This window comes from Oncorhynchus masou, chromosome 29 (assembly GCF_036934945.1).
Source record: "Oncorhynchus masou masou isolate Uvic2021 chromosome 29, UVic_Omas_1.1, whole genome shotgun sequence".
NCBI lineage: Eukaryota > Metazoa > Chordata > Actinopteri > Salmoniformes > Salmonidae > Oncorhynchus > Oncorhynchus masou.
In genome coordinates this window covers 30,770,994-30,790,240 of record NC_088240.1, presented here as the reverse complement: position 1 = coordinate 30,790,240, position 19,247 = coordinate 30,770,994, and the positions used below count along the sequence as shown (strand labels likewise).

General features: G+C 47.0%; 1 protein-coding gene across 3 annotated transcripts in view; it reads right to left on the bottom strand.

Moving 5' to 3' along the window:
* LOC135519319 (voltage-dependent L-type calcium channel subunit beta-4-like) overlaps nucleotides 1-19,247 on the bottom strand; it is a 53,551-nt gene that overhangs the window by 12,262 nt on the left and 22,042 nt on the right. For 2 of the 3 annotated variants that reach the window (XM_064944486.1, XM_064944487.1), the window contains exons 3-4: nucleotides 825-944; nucleotides 441-563 (exon numbers count right to left, since the gene is read on the bottom strand). In XM_064944486.1, coding sequence (XP_064800558.1) covers nucleotides 441-563; nucleotides 825-944 — 243 coding nt within the window. Of the gene's footprint in view, nucleotides 1-440; nucleotides 564-824; nucleotides 945-16,873; nucleotides 17,242-19,247 lie in introns of those variants that run through there. The other variant, XM_064944488.1, reaches the window with a different exon arrangement.

The following is a 19,247-nucleotide window of genomic DNA, read 5'->3' as shown; positions in this document are numbered from 1 at the left end:
GTGACTATGGGAAAAGCAACACAAGACCAATGTCTTAGAATAGCAGTGTGTAACAATCCACAGACATACGGTACTAACTCTATGCGACTGTGAAAGCCAACACAAAACAACACAATGACTCAGAATCGAACAGAAGAGAGTGTGTAAACTCCATAGAGATACAAGGCTGTATACACACTCTATGTGACTCCATTGATTCCAAAGCAGGACATGCATTATTGATATTGCGTCATCCATAATGGCCCGTGAACAGATGTGGCTTGAAGCAAACATAGGCTGTCTGAAATGGCACCCTATTCCCTATATAGTGCACTACTGTTGGCCAGAGTTACTTTTGGCCTCATGGGCTCCGGACAAAAGTAGTGCACTACATAGAGAATAGGATGCCAATTCAAACGCAGCCATAGCTTTAGCAGTACAGTGTGTTATATATGCTGTACCTCTTTAATGTGCAGGAAGTCCTTGGCATCGAAGGAGATGGCGGTTCCTGCCACAGGGACATCCTCATCCAGGGCTCCACAGTAACTGACGTTAGTCTTCACAGCAAAGGCCACGGCTTTGGCCTGAGACGATACAGGAAACACCATGTATAAGAAGAGTGCCTAGTCTAGCTAGATAAGCTCAACCATAACCCACAGGGCATTACTGGTTGCAAAGATGTCCGTTCTGGTTTTAATTTGGTTGTAATAATGTCATTTCAACCAGCTTTGCCTACTGGGGCCTTCCCAATGATAGGGGCCTTGTTCTTAAGGTATATGCCTGTGATAGTACAGTAGCATAGCATAAGGCTACACAGTGGGACACCTAGCAGAAATCTGTCTCACCTTGGCCTTCTCCAGCTGAACAGTGGCCTGCTGCTCCTTCTCCAGCTTGCCGCCTGTCGGTTCCTCCTCCAGGGAGACATCTGAGTCCGATGGTCGGCTAGTGTAGGAGTCAGCTGAACCCTGCAGTGAGACAAGATAACAGTTAGACAACAGTCAGACAACAGTCTGACAACAGTGAGATGGTTGGCTAGTGTAGGAGTCAGCTAACCCTGCACAGGAACAAGACATTATGACATTTGTCCCTGAAATATATTCAATATTGTAGCTGAACCACTCTGTAGTTCTCATTACTATTATGGCACATTTTTCCGCGCTTACACAGGTCAGTGAAGTTTGTGAACTTTTGCATCACTATGAAAGCTGTAATGCTGTGTTTAAAGCTGCAATGCTGTGAACAGATATTAGGTAAGTCTAAATGGTTAGCCTACTGTACATGTCTTAATATTACCAGAATGCAATGAATAAGCACAGAGTAGATGTGGCAGAGACAGGCCTACAGCCAGGTGCTACAGAGGGGGGGTCCGTACATCATGTGGCAGGCAATATGCCTTTCCAAGCGGGATCAAAGGGACCCTGATTAAAGCTGGTGAGCCGTGCGACACAGTTCACAAATATGTGAAGGAGAGAGAGCGAGAACAGAGAGACAAAGACGACAGGCTGGCACACAAGTGGCAAGACAGCTCCCTTTCTACATCAATACCCCTCAGGCTGAATGGAGCAGAGTGGACTAGTGTTGGAACTGACAGTGATTGCCACGGTAGATGACCAGTTTGACCACCATGATGTGTAGTTGGTCATTGAAACTTCCACAAAAGCAGCAGTGAAATTATTTATCGAAAAGGTTCAAAGAAATCTTGGTCAAGATCTGCTGTCTTTTCTTGCTCGGTGCAACAAGGTTAATCAATCTTCAAGGCCCTTGTTCCTTTGTGTGGGATCTTTTGATTCCTGGATCAAAGTAGTCTATTTCTAATGCTTTCAATAGTCTCTTCACAGGAAGCCGATTAGAATGAGAGAGAGAGAGTGTGTCCCTGTCTCTGTCCCTGTGTGTTGCTTCCCTGGGTGGACGTGGGTACTGTGGCTCGGCCCACCACCCAACCTCAGGCAGTCTCATGTCATTACGATCAGAAGAGCTGCCCCCGATACCACACGCACGCACGCACACATGCACACACGCACACACGCACACACACACACACACACACACACACACACACACACACACACACACACACACACACACAAACACACACACACACGCACGCACACATGCACACACGCACACACACACACACACACACACACACACACACACACACACACACACACACACACACACACACACACACACACACACACACACACACACACACACACACACACACACACACACACACACACACACACACACACACACAACACTCTATTAGCAACGAGTCAGTAGTTGCTGGGAGAGAGCCCGGTACAACACCCCCTCACTCAGTCAGAGCGGGAAAGATGAGAGTGTGAGGAAGATAGAGGGACAGACCGTGAAAAAAGATTGAGTAGGGGATGAGAAGAAAGTGTGAGAAGGACATCAAAAGGAGGGGCAGTGGGGGAGGGAGAAAAGTAGAGAGAGGGGGAGATTGAAAGAGGAAGAAGAGGGATAGATAAAGAGAGACAGACAAGGACAGAGAGAGAGAGAGAGAGAGAGAGAGAGAGAGAGAGAGAGAGAGAGAAGAGAAATAGATAGACAGGGAGAGGGTGACAGAGACACAGACAGAGAGATTTCCCATCAGCCTTGTGAGCGACTCAGAACACACTGTCAACACAGCAGCACAGCGGAGCCCCAAATGCCAGCACGCAGCGCCTGCCTGCTGCAAGGGGGTGGATGATTCTGAGGGGGGGGCAAGGGGACTCTATTTCAGGCTTCCTGACGAAGGCAATGCTAGACATGATGACGATGATCACATCTACAGCGCAGTGTGCAGTCACAATGGCTATAACATTCACTCAGAGTGTTACAAAGACAACTGATATCTCAGTTCTGGGTCTCAATGTGTCTACTGTGACATGTGATGTTGCTAAAGAGTTGATGACAAGGCAGACATATGCACTCCTACCTCTAGACCTGCCCCCATTCCTGTCTAATAAGTAATACAATAATGACATGTAATATGTTACTTTCAAGTCCTAGGGTTAAATCTGTGGCTGTTTTGAATTGGCACATACACTGTGCACATACTCTTTGTGACAACTACTGATGTAACATTTGCTGTCTATCTGTTTGGTCTATAGGATACTGAACTGTCCTGCGACTCACAGGCCCCGCTGCATCATAGCCATCAGCCACTCGTCACCCCCTGCCCCTTGACCAGGCCCCCCAGTCAGTCACGTGACCACATGTTACATAACTGTAGCAGGCTGAGTGACGAGAGCCACCATCATCATCATCATCATCACCGCTGCTGCTGCTACAACTGTTGAAATCAATGTCCAGTCTGATTAATCGCCCTGTCCCCTTTATCTCTCTCTCGCCTTCTCCCTCCCTCCTTCTTTCTCTCTCTCATTTAAAAAACAAAAGTAATACTTTTTTAAAAACCTTTATTAACCAGGCAAGTCAGTTAAGAACAAATTCTTATTTACAATGACGGCCTAGGAACAGTGTGTTAACTGCCTTGTTCAGAGGTAGAACGACAGATTTTTACCTTGTCAGCTCGGGGATTTGATCTTGCAACCTTCCAGTTACAAGTCATCACTTTCCGCTAAACCTTTCCTTGTAACGATTTCACTGGCTGGCTGTCCTTCATGTTTTGTTTCTACAGGTCTAGTGGACTCTGGTGCCGCGGGTGAATCTTATTGACCAGGCTCTCGCCTCCTCCCTTAACATCACCTCATACTCGCTCTCCTCTCCTTGCCTGGTTCAAGCACTGGAGAGTCAACCACTGGAATCTGGGATAATCACACACATCACAGCACTACTCACCCTCACCTTGGAATCCATACATCAAGTAAGCCTTCCCTTCCTCATCATCAGTGCACCCGTACACAAGATCATCCACCTGCTTACCCTTTCCCTGTGGTTCCACATCGGTTGAGAGTCCTGTGGTTACCCTTCAGCCCAACATCCCGGAGGTATACCAAGATCTTTGGGAGGTTTTTCCAAGACCCACGCTACCTGTCTCCCTCCTCATTGGTCCTGGGACTGTGCCATCGACCTGCTTGCAGGCTCTGAGCCTCCGTGTGGCCGCATCTACCCTTTGTTGGTGGCCTTCTTCATCTTTGCCAAGAAGGGGGTAGGATTGTGCTTGTGCATCGATTACAGAAATCTGAATTCCATCACCAAGAAGTACTTCTACACTCTCTTGTTGGGGCGGGCCACAATTGAACAACTCCGCGGGGCCTAGTTTTTCACCAAGATGAACCTGTGGAAGTGCCTACAATTTGATCCAGATCCGGGAGGGGGATGAATGTAAGACTGCCTTCAGCATGATATCTGGTCACTACGAGTACTTGGTGATGCCTTTTAGATTAGCCAATGCTCCGTTAGTGTTCCAGGCATTCGTCAACGAGGTGTTCCAGGACATGCTTGGACGCCAGAGAGTCGTGTATATTGACGACATTCTGGTCTATTCAGCCAACTTGGAGGAGCACAAGTATTGTTTATGTTTCTATGTCAGACGCTTCTCTTGTATTGCTCCATGTTTGTTATTATTACAGTTTTTTTCGATTGCTAAACGACAGTGGGCACAACTGGAGTCACATGTGCAAAACTCTAACTACAGTCTGCACTACCAACAGTCACCTGAGCTAAACAGTTCACAACACCTGCAAAACTCATTCCAAGCAACACAACTCTTAACACATGGCTCAAAACACGCTCAGTGCAGCCAAACACTATGCACAACCCTCACTGAGATAACACACACGGTCACTCAGAACACACTGAGAGTAAAAACACTAGCATCAAACACCAATACAGAAAATACAAACTTTTCATCTTTACAGTTTGAACAATTTCAGTGACTTCATACAAAGTAATATTTTCTTCATGATTTATTAAAATTTTTAGAACATAACAATTCTTTAAGGTAAATGAAAATTAGCAGTTTGCTTCAATAGTCTGTAGTAATTTACGGAATTACAGTAATGAGAAAAAAAGGTAGAAACTAAAAGTACATACTGTAATTCGAATAAATAATTGAGGGGCTAATCCTGCCTCTCTCTAGCATCAGGCCACAGGTTTTCTTCAACATCACATCTAATGTTTTCTCTTGCCATGCACCTGGGGAAGAACCTTCTGGAGTGCCTTAACCATCCCTGGCAGTCCTCTGGACTCGTGTCCTCACATCCGGCACGCATGGCTTCCGAAAGAGACATTTGGTCATGTGGGTGGTGACCAAACACTTTCCACCTCCAGGCAGAGAAAAACTCCTCTATTGGGTTGAGGAAGGGTGAATATGCAGGCAGGTACAAAACCATAAATCTGTGATGTGCTGCAAACCAATCTGTGACAGCTGCAGAGTGGTGAAAAGCAACGTTATCGCAAACTATGACAAAAACTTGGGGGTTTCTTACTGGCTCCCCCTGTTCTGCTGGCACTAGCTGAGCATAGAGCTGTTCTAGGAAAGCTATAAGACTTTCTGTGTTGTATGGGCCAATGAGTGGTGTGTTGAGAAGCAAACCATCATTGGCCATTGCAGCACACATGGTGATATTTCCCCCCCTTTGGCCTGGAACCTCCACAGTGGCCCTTTGACCTATAATATTCCTTCCTCTGCACCGTGTTTTGGCAAAGTTAAATCCAGCTTCATCGATAAATAAAAAAGAATGTGGTCTTTCCAGTGCTTCCACCTCCATTACTCTCTGAAAAACAGTAAGTGCACAGTTTTACTGTAGAAATGCTAGTGTTGTTTTTACTGTAAATATTTTGTATAGCTGTGTACGTTACCTCAGACGTCTTACCTGGACATATTGGTATCTTTGCTCTTTTACCCGTTCACTGTTTCTCTCAAACGGTACAGTGTATAACTGTTTCATTGTAACTTGGTGTTTCTTTAGGACTCGAGCAATAGTTGTTGTGCTGACAGAATTAACATTTTCAAATATATCATTATCAGCCAGCACTCTATCTTGAATCTCCCGCAGTTTTATTGCATTGTTGACAACAACCATGTCAACAATAGCATTTTCCTGCGCATCTGAAAATATTTTTCCTCTTCCTCCTGTTGGGGGCAGCCTTTGGGTCCTGTTGTAAAAATATATTTTACAGTCAAACTTACTGTAATATATATCTGTGTAAATATTCTATAATTGCAATACAAAATAGATTCCTGTAATGTTTTCATTTACTGTAAGGATGTAACTCTAACCTGTTTGTATGATGGATGGAAAATTCGCATTACAGATGCCACTGTGGATCTTTGCAGATTGGGTTGCACCCTCAACCCTGCCTCTCTCAATGAGAGACCATGGTTCATGACATGGTCTATAAGTGTAGCCCTTATTTCATCTGAAATAACAGCTCTTTGTCTTCTTTGTCTTCCTCCACGCATCCGCCCTCTCCCTGCCACCCTTCTCCCTCCACAAATCTTCCTTGTTCCATTTCCAAAATGAGTCTTTCTGAGTCTTTCTGAGCTCTACCTATATATACTGTAATATGTGTGTGTGTTCACTAACAAGTCTAAAACAAGACACCTGCTTAGCCTTTCAGCTGAAATTGCAATCAGCAGTGTTTGAAAGGCACAAGGCTGAAATCTATTCCGTTTTGAATGTGTGGTTCACAGTTTTGACAGCAGTGTGTTAGCATTTGAACAAAGTGCTGTAAATCCACAGTGTTGTGCAGGTTGTGGTTAAAGTCATGGGATAAGTGTGTAGAGTTTTGATAACTGTGTTCAAGCAATGAAAAACGAACTAGAGTTTGGTCCACATGAACTGCTGCTGTGCAGACTGTAGTTAGAGTTTTGCACATGTGACTCCAGTTGTGTCCACTGTCGTTTAGCAATCGAAAAAAACTGTAACGCACTAACTGCACCTGCTTCCTGACTCCCTGCGTCTATGTTACATCATCCTCTGCTTACAGACCAAAGATTGTATGTGCAACGTATATCAATCACGACCACCTCCTCTTCTTCCATATGCTCACAAAATTATTCAGTGTCTTTATCATTTTCCCGTGCTACAACCTGTCAAGAACAGTAACATATGCTGTCTCCTGTATGCACGTTGTGGACTATGCAGTTCCATTGGCTGTAATAGAAACCTAGAAGTAAATACAACAAAGGACATGTGGAGACATGAAAACATGACGTATCATACTGTGACATGATGTAATACACATGATGTAATGACCATGTGAGTCATAACTTTCCTTTGGCCTATACAGTGCATTCGGAAAGTATTCAGACCCCTTGTCCTTTTCCACATTTTGTTACGTTACAGCCTTATTTTAAACTGGGGAAAACTTATTTTTTCTCATCAATCAACACCCAATTCCCCATAATGAGAGAGAAAATACCTTAATTACATAAGTATTCAAACCCTTTGCTATGAGACTCGGAATTGAGCTCAAGTGCATCCTGTTTCAATTGATCATCCTTGAGATGTTTCTACAAGTTGATTGGAGTCCACTTGTGGGAAATTCAATTGATTGGACATGATTTGGAAAAGCACACATCTGTCTATATAAGGTCCCATAGTTGACAGTGTATGTCAGAGAAAAAAACAGGCCATGAGGTGGAAGGAATTTTCCGTAGAGCTTCGAGACAGGATTGCGCCTAGGCACAGATCTGGGGAAGGGTACCAAAATATTTCTGCAGTGTTGAAGGTCCCCAAGAACACAGTCGCCTCCCTCATTCTTAAATGGAAGAACTTTAGAACCACCAAGACTCTTCCTAGAGCTGACCGCCCGGCAAAACTGAGCAATTGGGGGAGAAAGGCCTTGGTCAGGGAGGTGACCAAGAACCCGATGGTCACTCTGACAGAGCTCCAGAGTTCTTCTGTGGAGATGGGAGAAAATTTCAGAAGGACAACCATCCCTGCAGCACTCCACTAATCAGGCCTTTACGTTAGGGTGGCCAGACGGAAGCCACTCCTCAGTAAAAGACACATGATAGCCGGCTTGGAGTTTGCCAAAAGGCACCTAAAGGACTCTCGGACCATGAGAAACAAGATTGAACTCTTTGGCCTGAATTCCAAGCGTCACGTCTGGAGGAAACCTGGCACCATCCCTGCGGTGAAGTATAGTGGGGGCAGCATCATGCTGTGGGGAGGTTTTTCAGCGACAGACACTGGGAGACTAGTCAGGATCTAGGGAAAGATGAACGGAGCAAAGTACAGAGAGATCCTTGATGAAAACCTGCTCCAAAGCGCTCAGGACCTCAGACTGGGGCAAAAGTTCACCTTTCTACAAGACAACGCAGGAGTGGCTTCGGGACAAGTCTCTGAATGTCCTTGAATGGCCCAGCCAGAGCCCAGACTTAAACCCCATCAAACATCTCTGGAGAGACCTGAAAATAGCTGTGCAGCGACAAACCTCATCCAACCTTACAGAGCTTGAGAGGATCTGCAGAGAAGAATGGGGGAAACTCCCCAAATACAGTTGTGCCAAGCTTGTAGCGTCAACCTAACCTCCCCATCATCTGGTACAAGCCAAGTGTGCCACACTGGAACCTACATGCCTCTCCTTAACTGCCATCCAACTGATGATAGTATCAGAATTTGAAAAAAGATGTGATTCATTTGGAAGACAAAATGTATATAATGTACAGTATATCTGATAACTTGGTCAACCCCATCTGAAATATAATAAATAATTCACAAAGGACTTCCTCCAGCTCTACCATCTAAGATTATCTTCCTCAGACATACATTTAGGTTTTAATATGGTACTATACTGGCAGAAAAGAAGCTCTGGGGGAAAGGTTTTCTACACCAAAGCATTCACGGAATTCAGTCAGCTGATCACTCCAGTTTGGAACACATTATACCAGGCAGCCAGCTGGTCTGTCTTCCCATTACTGCAACTCAGCAATACTGGAGCGGATGGGGAGACAATACTGATCAAATCAAATCAAACTTTATTTGTCACATGCGCCGAATAAAAAGTGTAGACCTTACCGTGAAATGCTTACTTACAATCCCTTAAACCTACAGTGCAGTTCAAGAAGAGTTAGGAAAATATTTACCAAATAAACTAAAGTAAAACATGTAAAATATTTCAAGTAACAATAACGAGGATATATACAAGGGGTACCGGTACCGAGTCAATGTGCAGGGGTACAGGTTAGTTGAGGTAATTTGTTAATTTAGGTAGGGGTGAAGTGACTATGCATAAATAATAAACAGAAAGTAGCAGCAGTGTACAAAACAAATTGAAGAGGGGGGGGTTCAATGTAAATAGTCCGGTGGCCATTTTATTAATTGTTCAGCAGTCTTATGGCTTGGGGGTAGAAGCTGTTAAGGAGCCTTTTGGTCCTAGACTTGGCGCTCCGGTACCGCTTGCCATGTGGTAGCAGAGAAAACAGTCTATGACTTGGGTGACTGGAGTCTCTGACAATTTTATGGGCTTTCCTCTGACACCGCCTATTATATAGGTCATGGACGGCAGGAAGCTTGGCCCCAGTGATGTAATGGGTCGTACGCACTACCCTCTGCAGAACCTTTAGAGAAACGGTGACCCATGCCAAATCTTTTCAGTCTCCTGAGAGGGAAAATCGTTTTGTCGTGCCCTCTTCACGACTGTCTTGGTGTATTTGGAAAGATGGAGGATGGGGAGAGACTGGAGGATACTAGGGGAGGATGGGAGAGACTGGAGGATACTAGGGGAGGATGGGAGAGACTGGAGGATACTAGGGGAGGATGGGAGAGACTGGAGGATACTAGGGGAGGATGGGAGAGACTGTGGGATACTAGGGGAGGATGGGGAGAGACTGGGGGATACTAGGGGAGGATGGGAGAGACTGGAGGATACTAGGGGAGGATGGGAGAGACTGGAGGATACTAGGGGAGGATGGGAGAGACTGTGGGATACTAGGGGAGGATGGGGAGAGACTGGGGGATACTAGGGGAGGATGGGAGAGACTGGAGGATACTAGGGGAGGATGCGAGAGACTGGAGGATACTAGGGGAGGATGGGAGAGACTGGGGGATACTAGGGGAGGATGGGGAGAGACTGGGGGATACTAGGGGAGGATGGGAGAGACTGGAGGATACTAGGGGAGGATGCGAGAGACTGGAGGATACTAGGGGAGGATGGGAGAGACTGGGGGATACTAGGGGAGGATGGGGAGAGACTGGGGGATACTAGGGGAGGATGGGAGAGACTGGGGGATACTAGGGGAGGATATGAGAGATTTGGGGATACTAGGGGAGGATGGGAGAGACTGGGGGATACTAGGGGAGGATGGGGAGAGACTGGGGATACTAGGGGAGGATGGGAGAGACTGGAGGATACTAGGGGAGGATGGGAGAGACTGTGGGATACTAGGGGAGGATGGGGAGAGACTGGGGGATACTAGGGGAGGATGGGAGAGACTGGAGGATACTAGGGGAGGATGCGAGAGACTGGAGGATACTAGGGGAGGATGGGAGAGACTGGGGGATACTAGGGGAGGATGGGGAGAGACTGGGGGATACTAGGGGAGGATGGGAGAGACTGGAGGATACTAGGGGAGGATGCGAGAGACTGGAGGATACTAGGGGAGGATGGGAGAGACTGGGGGATACTAGGGGAGGATGGGGAGAGACTGGGGGATACTAGGGGAGGATGGGAGAGACTGGGGGATACTAGGGGAGGATATGAGAGATTTGGGGATACTAGGGGAGGATGGGAGAGACTGGGGGATACTAGGGGAGGATGGGGAGAGACTGGGGATACTAGGGGAGGATGGGAGAGACTGGGGGATACTAGGGTAGGGTGGGAGAGACTGGGGGATACTAGGGGAGGATGGGGAGAGACTGGGGGATACTAGGGGAGGATGGGGAGAGACTGGGGGATACTAGGGTAGGATGTGAGAGACTGGGGGAGGATGGGAGAGATTGGGGGATACTAGGGGAGGATGGGAGAGACTGGGGGATACTAGGGGAGGATGGGGAGAGACTGGGGGATACTAGGAGAGGATGGGAGAGACTGGGGGATACTAGGGTAGGGTGGAAGAGATTGGGGGATACTAGGGGAGGATGGGAGAGACTGGGGGATATTAGGGGAGGATGGGAGAGATTGGGGGATACTAGGGAGAATGGGAGAGACTGGAGGATACTAGGGGAGGATGGGAGAGACTGGGGATACTAGGGGAGGATGGGGAGAGACTGGGGGATACTAGGGGAGGGTGGGAGAGACTGGGGGATACTAGGGGAGGATGGGAGAGATTGGGGGATACTAGGGGAGGATGGGAGAGACTGGGGGATACTATGGGAGGATGGGGAGAGACTGTGGGATACTAGGGGAGGATGGGGAGAGACTGGGGGATACTAGGGTAGGATGGGAGAGACCTAGGATTATGGAAGAGATTGGGGGATACTAGGGGAGGATGGGAGAGACGGGGGATACTAGGAGAGGATGGGGGAGACTGAAGGGATACTAGGTGAGGATGGGAGAGACTGGGGGATACTAGGTGAGGATGGGGGAGACTGGGGGATACTAGGAGAGGATGGGGGAGACTGGGGGATACTAGGGTAGGGTGGGAGAGACTGGGGGATACTATGAGGGGATGGGTAAACTGGGGGATACTAGGGTAGGGTGGGAGAGACTGGGGGATACTAGGAGAGGATGGGGGAGACTGGGAGATACTAGGAGAGGATGGGGGAGACTGGGGGATACTAGGGGAGGATGGGGGAGACTGGGGGATACTAGGGGAGGATGGGAGACACTGGGGGATACTAGGGGAGGATGGGAGAGACTGGGGGATACTAGGGGAGGATGGGGAGAGACTGGGGGATAGTAGGAGAGGATGGGAGACACTGGGGGATACTAGGGGAGGATGGGGGAGACTGGGGGATACTAGGGGAGGATGGGAGACACTGGGGGATACTAGGGGAGGATGGGAGAGACTGGGGGATACTAGGGGAGGATGGGGAGAGACTGGGGGATACTAGGGAGGATGGGGAGAGACTGGGGGATACTAGGGGAGGATGGGAGAGACTGGGGGATACTAGGGGAGGATGGTAGAGACTGGGGGATACTAGGGGAGGATGGGAGAGACTGGGGATACTAGGGGAGGATGGGGAGAGACTGGGGGATACTAGGGTAGGATGGGAGAGACCTAGGATTATGGAAGAGATTGGGGGATACTAGGGGAGGATGGGAGAGACGGGGGATACTAGGAGAGGATGGGGGAGACTGAAGGGATACTAGGTGAGGATGGGAGAGACTGGGGGATACTAGGTGAGGATGGGGGAGACTGGGGGATACTAGGAGAGGATGGGGGAGACTGGGGGATACTAGGGTAGGGTGGGAGAGACTGGGGGATACTAGGAGAGGATGGGGGAGACTGGGGGATACTAGGGTAGGGTGGGAGAGACTGGGGGATACTATGAGGGGAGAGACTGGGGGATACTAGGGGAGGATGGAGGAGACTGGGGATACTAGGGGAGGATGGAGGAGACTGGAGGATACTAGGGGAGGATGGGGAGAGACTGGGGATACTAGGGTAGGATGGGAGAGACTGGGGATACTAGGGGAGGATGGAGGAGACTGGGATACTAGGGGAGGATGGGAGAGACTGGAGGATACTAGGGGAGGATGGGGAGAGACTGGAGGATACTAGGGGAGGATGGGGAGAGACTGGGGATACTAGGGGAGGATGGGAGAGACTGGAGGATACTAGGGGAGGATGGGAGAGACTGGAGGATACTAGGGGAGGATGGGGAGAGACTGGGGATACTAGGGTAGGATGGGAGAGACTGGGGATACTAGGGGAGGGTGGAGGAGACTGGAAACACTAGGGGAGGATGGAGGAGACTGGAGATACTAGGGGAGGATGGGTGAGATTCTCAGTTACACTGGGTGAGGAGACTCCGATATAATTGGGGGGGGGGGGGGACTAAGGAAGGATTGAGGAAAGACTGAATTATACTGGCAGTAGGAGGGGGAGATTCAACCATACACGGGAGGATGGGAGGGATAGGGGAAGTTTGGGGAGACTGCAGGAGGATGGAAAACACTCAGATCCTGTGCAGTATTCCCTTCTATCTTGTGATAGAGCATCCATGATCCTACAATGGACACACAAATATGTTTGATGGCCTGTTATCATTGTGGTCATGACCCTCCCTCTGAGTAAGACAGAGGAATGTAAAGAACTTGTGAATCCACTGTAAGACAATATTCAAAAAGTACTGAATATCCATACCATTCACCAGCACCTTCATTGGCAGCTGTAAAAACAATATTTGTTGTTATTGAAAATATATTTCACATCAATTTAGATGGTACAATGATTCCCTACACTATTCAGTGCTTGTTTTCTCACATAAACTTAAATTGAGCGAACAGTGTAGAATTTCAATAACCAGGAAAATTACAGAACGATTTCTACAGCTTGACCCGATTTCCACTAGATAACACAGCCACAAAGTCAAAACAGCTCTCCCATTTTGACAACAGATGCCGGCGAATATCATTGCCAATCACAACACTGGTGGGTAAGTAATACTGTGAAACACTATGATTACACTATTACTACAGATATATTATGGACATTTTCTGGAATTACAATGCACAAATTCAAACAAGATCCTGAAGTGTATCACCTTTAAAAGATTCCTAAAATGACTTGTAGTGGGCACAAGGCACCCGCCACCTCTCCCACCACCAGGCCACTCACACTACTAGGTCACTAGTGAGAAAGTTATCGATGAGTGTCAAGAAAGCTGGGCTTGAAACAATCAAGGATCAGGCCACACTCATGCCTTATCTGTTGAGACGCCTAGGAAGATACTGTCTGAAAACGGCAGCCTCTAACACTTCCAGACCAGTGATAAGCACCGATAACAGTCTACAGGACCATTAGGAAATATTCTGGAGCAGAGGTGCCTTAAAGAAGTAACAACAAGACACCCTCTTACAGGGGAGATGGATTAAACAAATGCCTAAGACATAGCGGTCACACTTTATTGGGATAGTCCATCTGTAAATACTCTACAGATGGTCATACTATCAACAAACTATCTGTTGATAAGCAATTGCTTGCTAAGGTGCCAGTTAGGGTTAGGTTTAGAATAAGGGTTAAGGTTAGGTTTAGAATAAGGGAAAGGGTTAAGATTAGGGTGAGGACAGGGCCAGGGTTGAGGGTTTGGATAAGAGTTAGTAGCTAGTTAGTTGTAAATAGTGGAGCTGAGGTGGGCAACTCAACATTTTTGGGGGGAATTTAGTCGGGGTCTCAACTTACTGTTGCGAGTTAGAAAAGTAGAATGCACAAGGGGTAATTCAACATTTGGTTGTTTATGAGCAGTTTTTCTCTTGTTATGTCAGTCATTGATAGTAACTCAATAAGCCCATGTCAGCCAAACATCTTTTGATTGGTAAAATCAGCTACCTAACCTCAAATTACTGCACTGATTGTGTTAGTCAGTCTCCTCACTCAGATATTATATTATATATAAAACCTGCAAATAGTTCTCTCCACCCTATGGCAGAATGCTATGAATTGCACAAAATGTGCTGTAAAACAGCTCATTTTCCTCTCCGCCCCATGGCAAAATGATTAGAATTGCAGCAAACCTGCTTTAAACAGCAACATTTTCTCTACACCCCATGGCAAAATGTGTAGAACTGCGGCCCCTCATCATGAGTTGCGTTTTTTTGTGGCCCCCACCCCAATCAAAGTTGTCCATCTCTGCTCAAGAGCATCTACAGATGGACTATCCAAATAAAGTGTTACCGATTTGTCCAGGTCTTGATGAACCTATTGGATGTGGTCCCCACAAATTAACCAGAACATACAGAAAGAGAAATGTATTGGAAATAGAAAAAGATTATGACCGTGTAATAATAGTGAAATTACAGTGTAAGTTTTTGACAATGTGATGAAAAGAATATCAGTTTAGTTTCACCAATCTACAGGAAGACAGATCGAGGGAGAGTGTGAAAAAGCACGAGAGATCCCTGCTCAGTGTGAATCTACACTCCCCTCTCCCTCCCTTCACTCCTCTCTCTCTCCCTCCCTTCACTCCCCTCCCCCCTCCCTCCCTTCACTAATCTCTATTTTCCTTCACTCCTCTCTCCCTCCCTTCACAACTCTCCCTCCCTCCCTCCCTCCCTCCCTCCCTCCCCTCCCTCCCTCCCTCCCTCCCTCCCTTTCCTCCCCTACCCTCCCTTCACTCCCTTCTCCCCCTCTCTCTCTCCCTCCCTCCCCTCACTCCTCTCTCCCTCTCGTCACTCCCCTCCCTCCCCCGCTCCCTTCCTTCACTCCTCTCTCTTCATCCATTCACTACAATCTCCCTCCCTTCACTCCTCTCTCCCTCCCTTCAATCCTCCCTCCCTCTCTTCACTCCCCTCCCCTCTCCCTCCTTTCACTCCCCTCTCCCTCCCTTTACTCTTCTCTCCCTCCCTTCACTAATCTCTCTTTTCCTTCACTCCTCTCTCCCTCCCTTCACCACTCTCTCTCCCTTCACTCTTCTCTCCCTCTCTTCACTACTCTCTCTCCCTTCACTCCTCTCCCTCCCTTCACTACTCTCTCTCCCTTCACTCCTCTCTCCCTCCCTTCACTACTCTCTCTCCCTCCCCCTCTCTCTCCTCTCCCCCTTCACTCCCCTCTCCCTCCCTTCACCACTCTCTCTCTCCCTTAACTACTTTCTCTCTCCCTTCACTCCCCTCTCTCTCCCCTCTTCCTCCCTTCACTCCTCTCTCTCTCCCTTCACTCCTCTCCCTCCCTTCACTACTCTCTCTCCCTTCACTTCTCTCTCCCTCCCTTCACTACTCTCTCTCCCTCCCCTCTCTTTGCCTTCACTCCCCTCTTCCTCCCTTCACTCCTCTCTCTCTCCCTCCCTTCACTACCATCTCCCTCCCTTCACTCCTCTCTCCCTCCCTTCACTACTCTCTCTCTCCCTTCACTTCTCTCTCCCTCCCTTCACTACTCTCTCCCTCCCTTAACTACTTTCTATCTCCCTTCACTCACCTCTCCCTCACTTCACTCCCTACCCAGCCCAAAAACGTTTTTCTCTTGTTGATTTCCATCACACATCAAATATAAAGATGGGTTGCTCCATAGTAATTGAGTATAATGGTTGTGTGTATGAAGACCTAGCACTGTGTATTGATAGGATTGTGGTACTGCTCTGTATTTTGGACTTCATGGTTCTCTGATCATCTGCATCCCTATGTGTGTGTTGATTGTACTATACATGCTTTCATCTGAGAGAAAGAGTGAAAGGAGAAAACAACAGAGTGAGAGAAGGAAAATGGTGGGACACTGTCCCTTTAAACGAGATACAAAATACTTGCAGCTCTCTGTTCCAAGGAGCTACATAATGATACATTAAGCAATCACAACCTTAAAGGGAAGGTCTAAGGCTCTGCTCCGCAGGCTAAACACACACACACTCACACACACAGAGTTACAGCGTGTATTGGCTAATCAGTCATCCAAAGACATGGTAGATGGTATAGAGAGAGTCCTGTATGACAGGATCAGTGGATGTTCAATAATATAGAACAAAGTAATGAAGGGTTCATCTAGCTTGTTCTCCTTCAGTGGCACCAGAAAACAACATTAGCCTTGGAGAATCACAAAGAGAACCATACAGAGAACGAGAACCACACGAAGAACCATTCAGAGACACATGCATCCCTCTCCACCACCCCCCCCCATGATCCACACACCTTCTCTTATACACACTAGTCTCCACCCTCCTCCGACCCCTTGTGTGTGTTTGAGTGCATTTTGTGTGTGTGTTTGCATGTTCAACCAGTGTCCGTTGTATGGTGTTGTCAATACCCAGGCACCTCTCTCTCTCTCTCTCTCTCTCTCTTCTCAGACACACACACACATACACACAATGAGAAAATAACAGCACGGCACAGGCAATTAACACTGCTTACACCATCTAGCCCTCCACCACAACCCCTTACTCACCGCCTCCGAGTCTTCAAATCCATGTAGGTACAAATTATCATACATGGAGGTTTAATATTCCAACAAGCACCACTTGACGAATTTACAAAAAATAGTAACGATGGATTGAAGCACCAGCACTAGAGATGGATTAATGGGGGTTACATTCCCACTAGATAGAAAACAACCACACCATAGCAGACATGTTAAAAACCCCTTCTTATTGTTCTCCTCTCTTAGCCTTGATGAGGAATTGAAATGTTTTTGCCCAAGGCTTAAAGAGTTTTCCTTAAATCCATAATGAGGCTACGCAGAGCTTCAGTTTTCCCCAGAGGCTGCTTTCTAGATCCAGACCTGGCATTTTATCTGCCTTCCAAATGAAGAGCCAACTGTTCCTCAATCATAGGCTGATGACAAAGCAGGGAGGCAGGCTCCTGATTGGCTTCTTCATGCTCCAGTCAGCTTGAGCGAGCATTCTCACTGATGGTGAATAAGGAAGAGAAGAGGAGAGGAGGGTCTGTAGATGGAGAGCGGCAGCCTTTCCCCTCCATCTCTGACTGGGGTCTCATGTAATTTTCTACCCATGTCTAATACCCTCTGTTTTATTCTCATCTCTCCATCTGTATCTCTATAGCCCTCCCCCATCTCTTTTTATTTTCCTCTGTCGTATGGTGGCTTGGTGAAGAGGCTAATATGTGTGTGTTTATATTTTTATAACCCTTATTTTACCAGGTAAGTTGAGTGAGAACACATTCTCATATACAGCAACGGCCTGGGGAATAGTTACTGGGAGAGGGGGATGAAAGAGCAAACTGGAAGCTGGAGATAATTAGGTGGCCATGATGGTCAGATTGAGGACCAGACCCTTTTAACGTCCCATACAAAAGACGACACTCTACACAGGGCAAAGTTCTGTGGCATTGGAATCTTTTTATTTGGGGGGGGGGGACAGAGGAAATCGTGCCTCCTACTGGCACTCCAGTACCACTTCCAGCAGCATCTGTTCTCCCGTCCAGGGACCGGCCAGTATCGACCCTGCTTAGGTTCAGTGGGATGCAGGTGTGTATATGAGTGTGTGTTGACTACATTGCATCCCACAGTTGTCCTTTGGGTGGTGGAACAATTCTTGATACACACAGGAAAAGTGTGAAAAACCCAGCAGTGTTGCAGATTTTGACACAAACCATTGCGCCTGGCACCTACTACCATACCCCGTTGAAAGGCATTTTTATCTTTTGTCTTGCCCATTCACCCTCTGAATGGCTCACACACAATCCATGTCTCAATCCATGTCTACGCTGATCGAAGTGGATTTAAGTGACATCAATAATAGATCATAGCTTTTACCTGGATCCATCTGGTCAGTTTATGTCATAGAAAGAGTAGGAGTTCTTAATGTTGTGTTTACTCAGTGTTAAATTAGACATACAAATAATTTCATTTTATAATGAGGAAATATATTCACAATATATTTTTCTCGTTTCTGATTACAATTTCGATAAACAAGTACATTCTCAAACAAGTGTCCCTTTGATTTAATCAAGTGAAATTGCAGTGTAACATTTGTTGGGATTCAGAGAGCTCCTTTCAAAAGACATGGTGGAAGACTGGAGCAACATCGCCCTCTAGTGATGAAGAGACTTACAGCAGGTGCACATGCTACAAACTGCCCATCTTCTCATCTGAAAATATGAAACATCACAATCGGACAGATTTGACTCTCTCCTACCCAAACCCACTTTTTTTTTACATTGTTTGCAAACTGATATGTGACACGTATTAATGCCAAAATAACATGCAAAACAAAAGTAATTAAGTTAATAAAGCCGTATCCAAACATCGTGTCTTTTTTGCATTCTTGAGTAAGGCAGCTCCAAAATGCAGGTGTTTCAGCCTCGCTCAGTGCTTTCTGTGGTGGTGGGGCTGCCAGCGGAAAATACAGATAGTAAGGGTTGGTAATGTTCTCTAATTGCGCAACTATTGGCTCAGGTGAGGCTCAAAACAAGTGGGGCTCTGAATGACGGGTCACCACTGGACCTGAACATTGACTGGTTAGCAACTAGCTGTTCACTCAAGAGGAAGCTTCTAACTGTGACTAATATCTGTAATATGACCCAGGTTATCACTTAACCAGCTAGAGTGCATACCAACAGTGTTGGATCTGTGACATCTACTTGTATTGATCATATCTTCACTAATGCTGCAGAGCTTTGCTACAAAGCAATATTAGTTTCCATTGGCTGTAGTGACCATAACATTGTGGCAATAACAAGGAAAGCCAAAGTGCCAAAGGTTGGGCATAAAGTAATTTATAAGAGTAAAGCACACTGCCCTTAAACAGTGAAGCACCCTTTGCTGGCTCTAACAGCCGCCCAATCAGTTTGCTGTCTGTTCT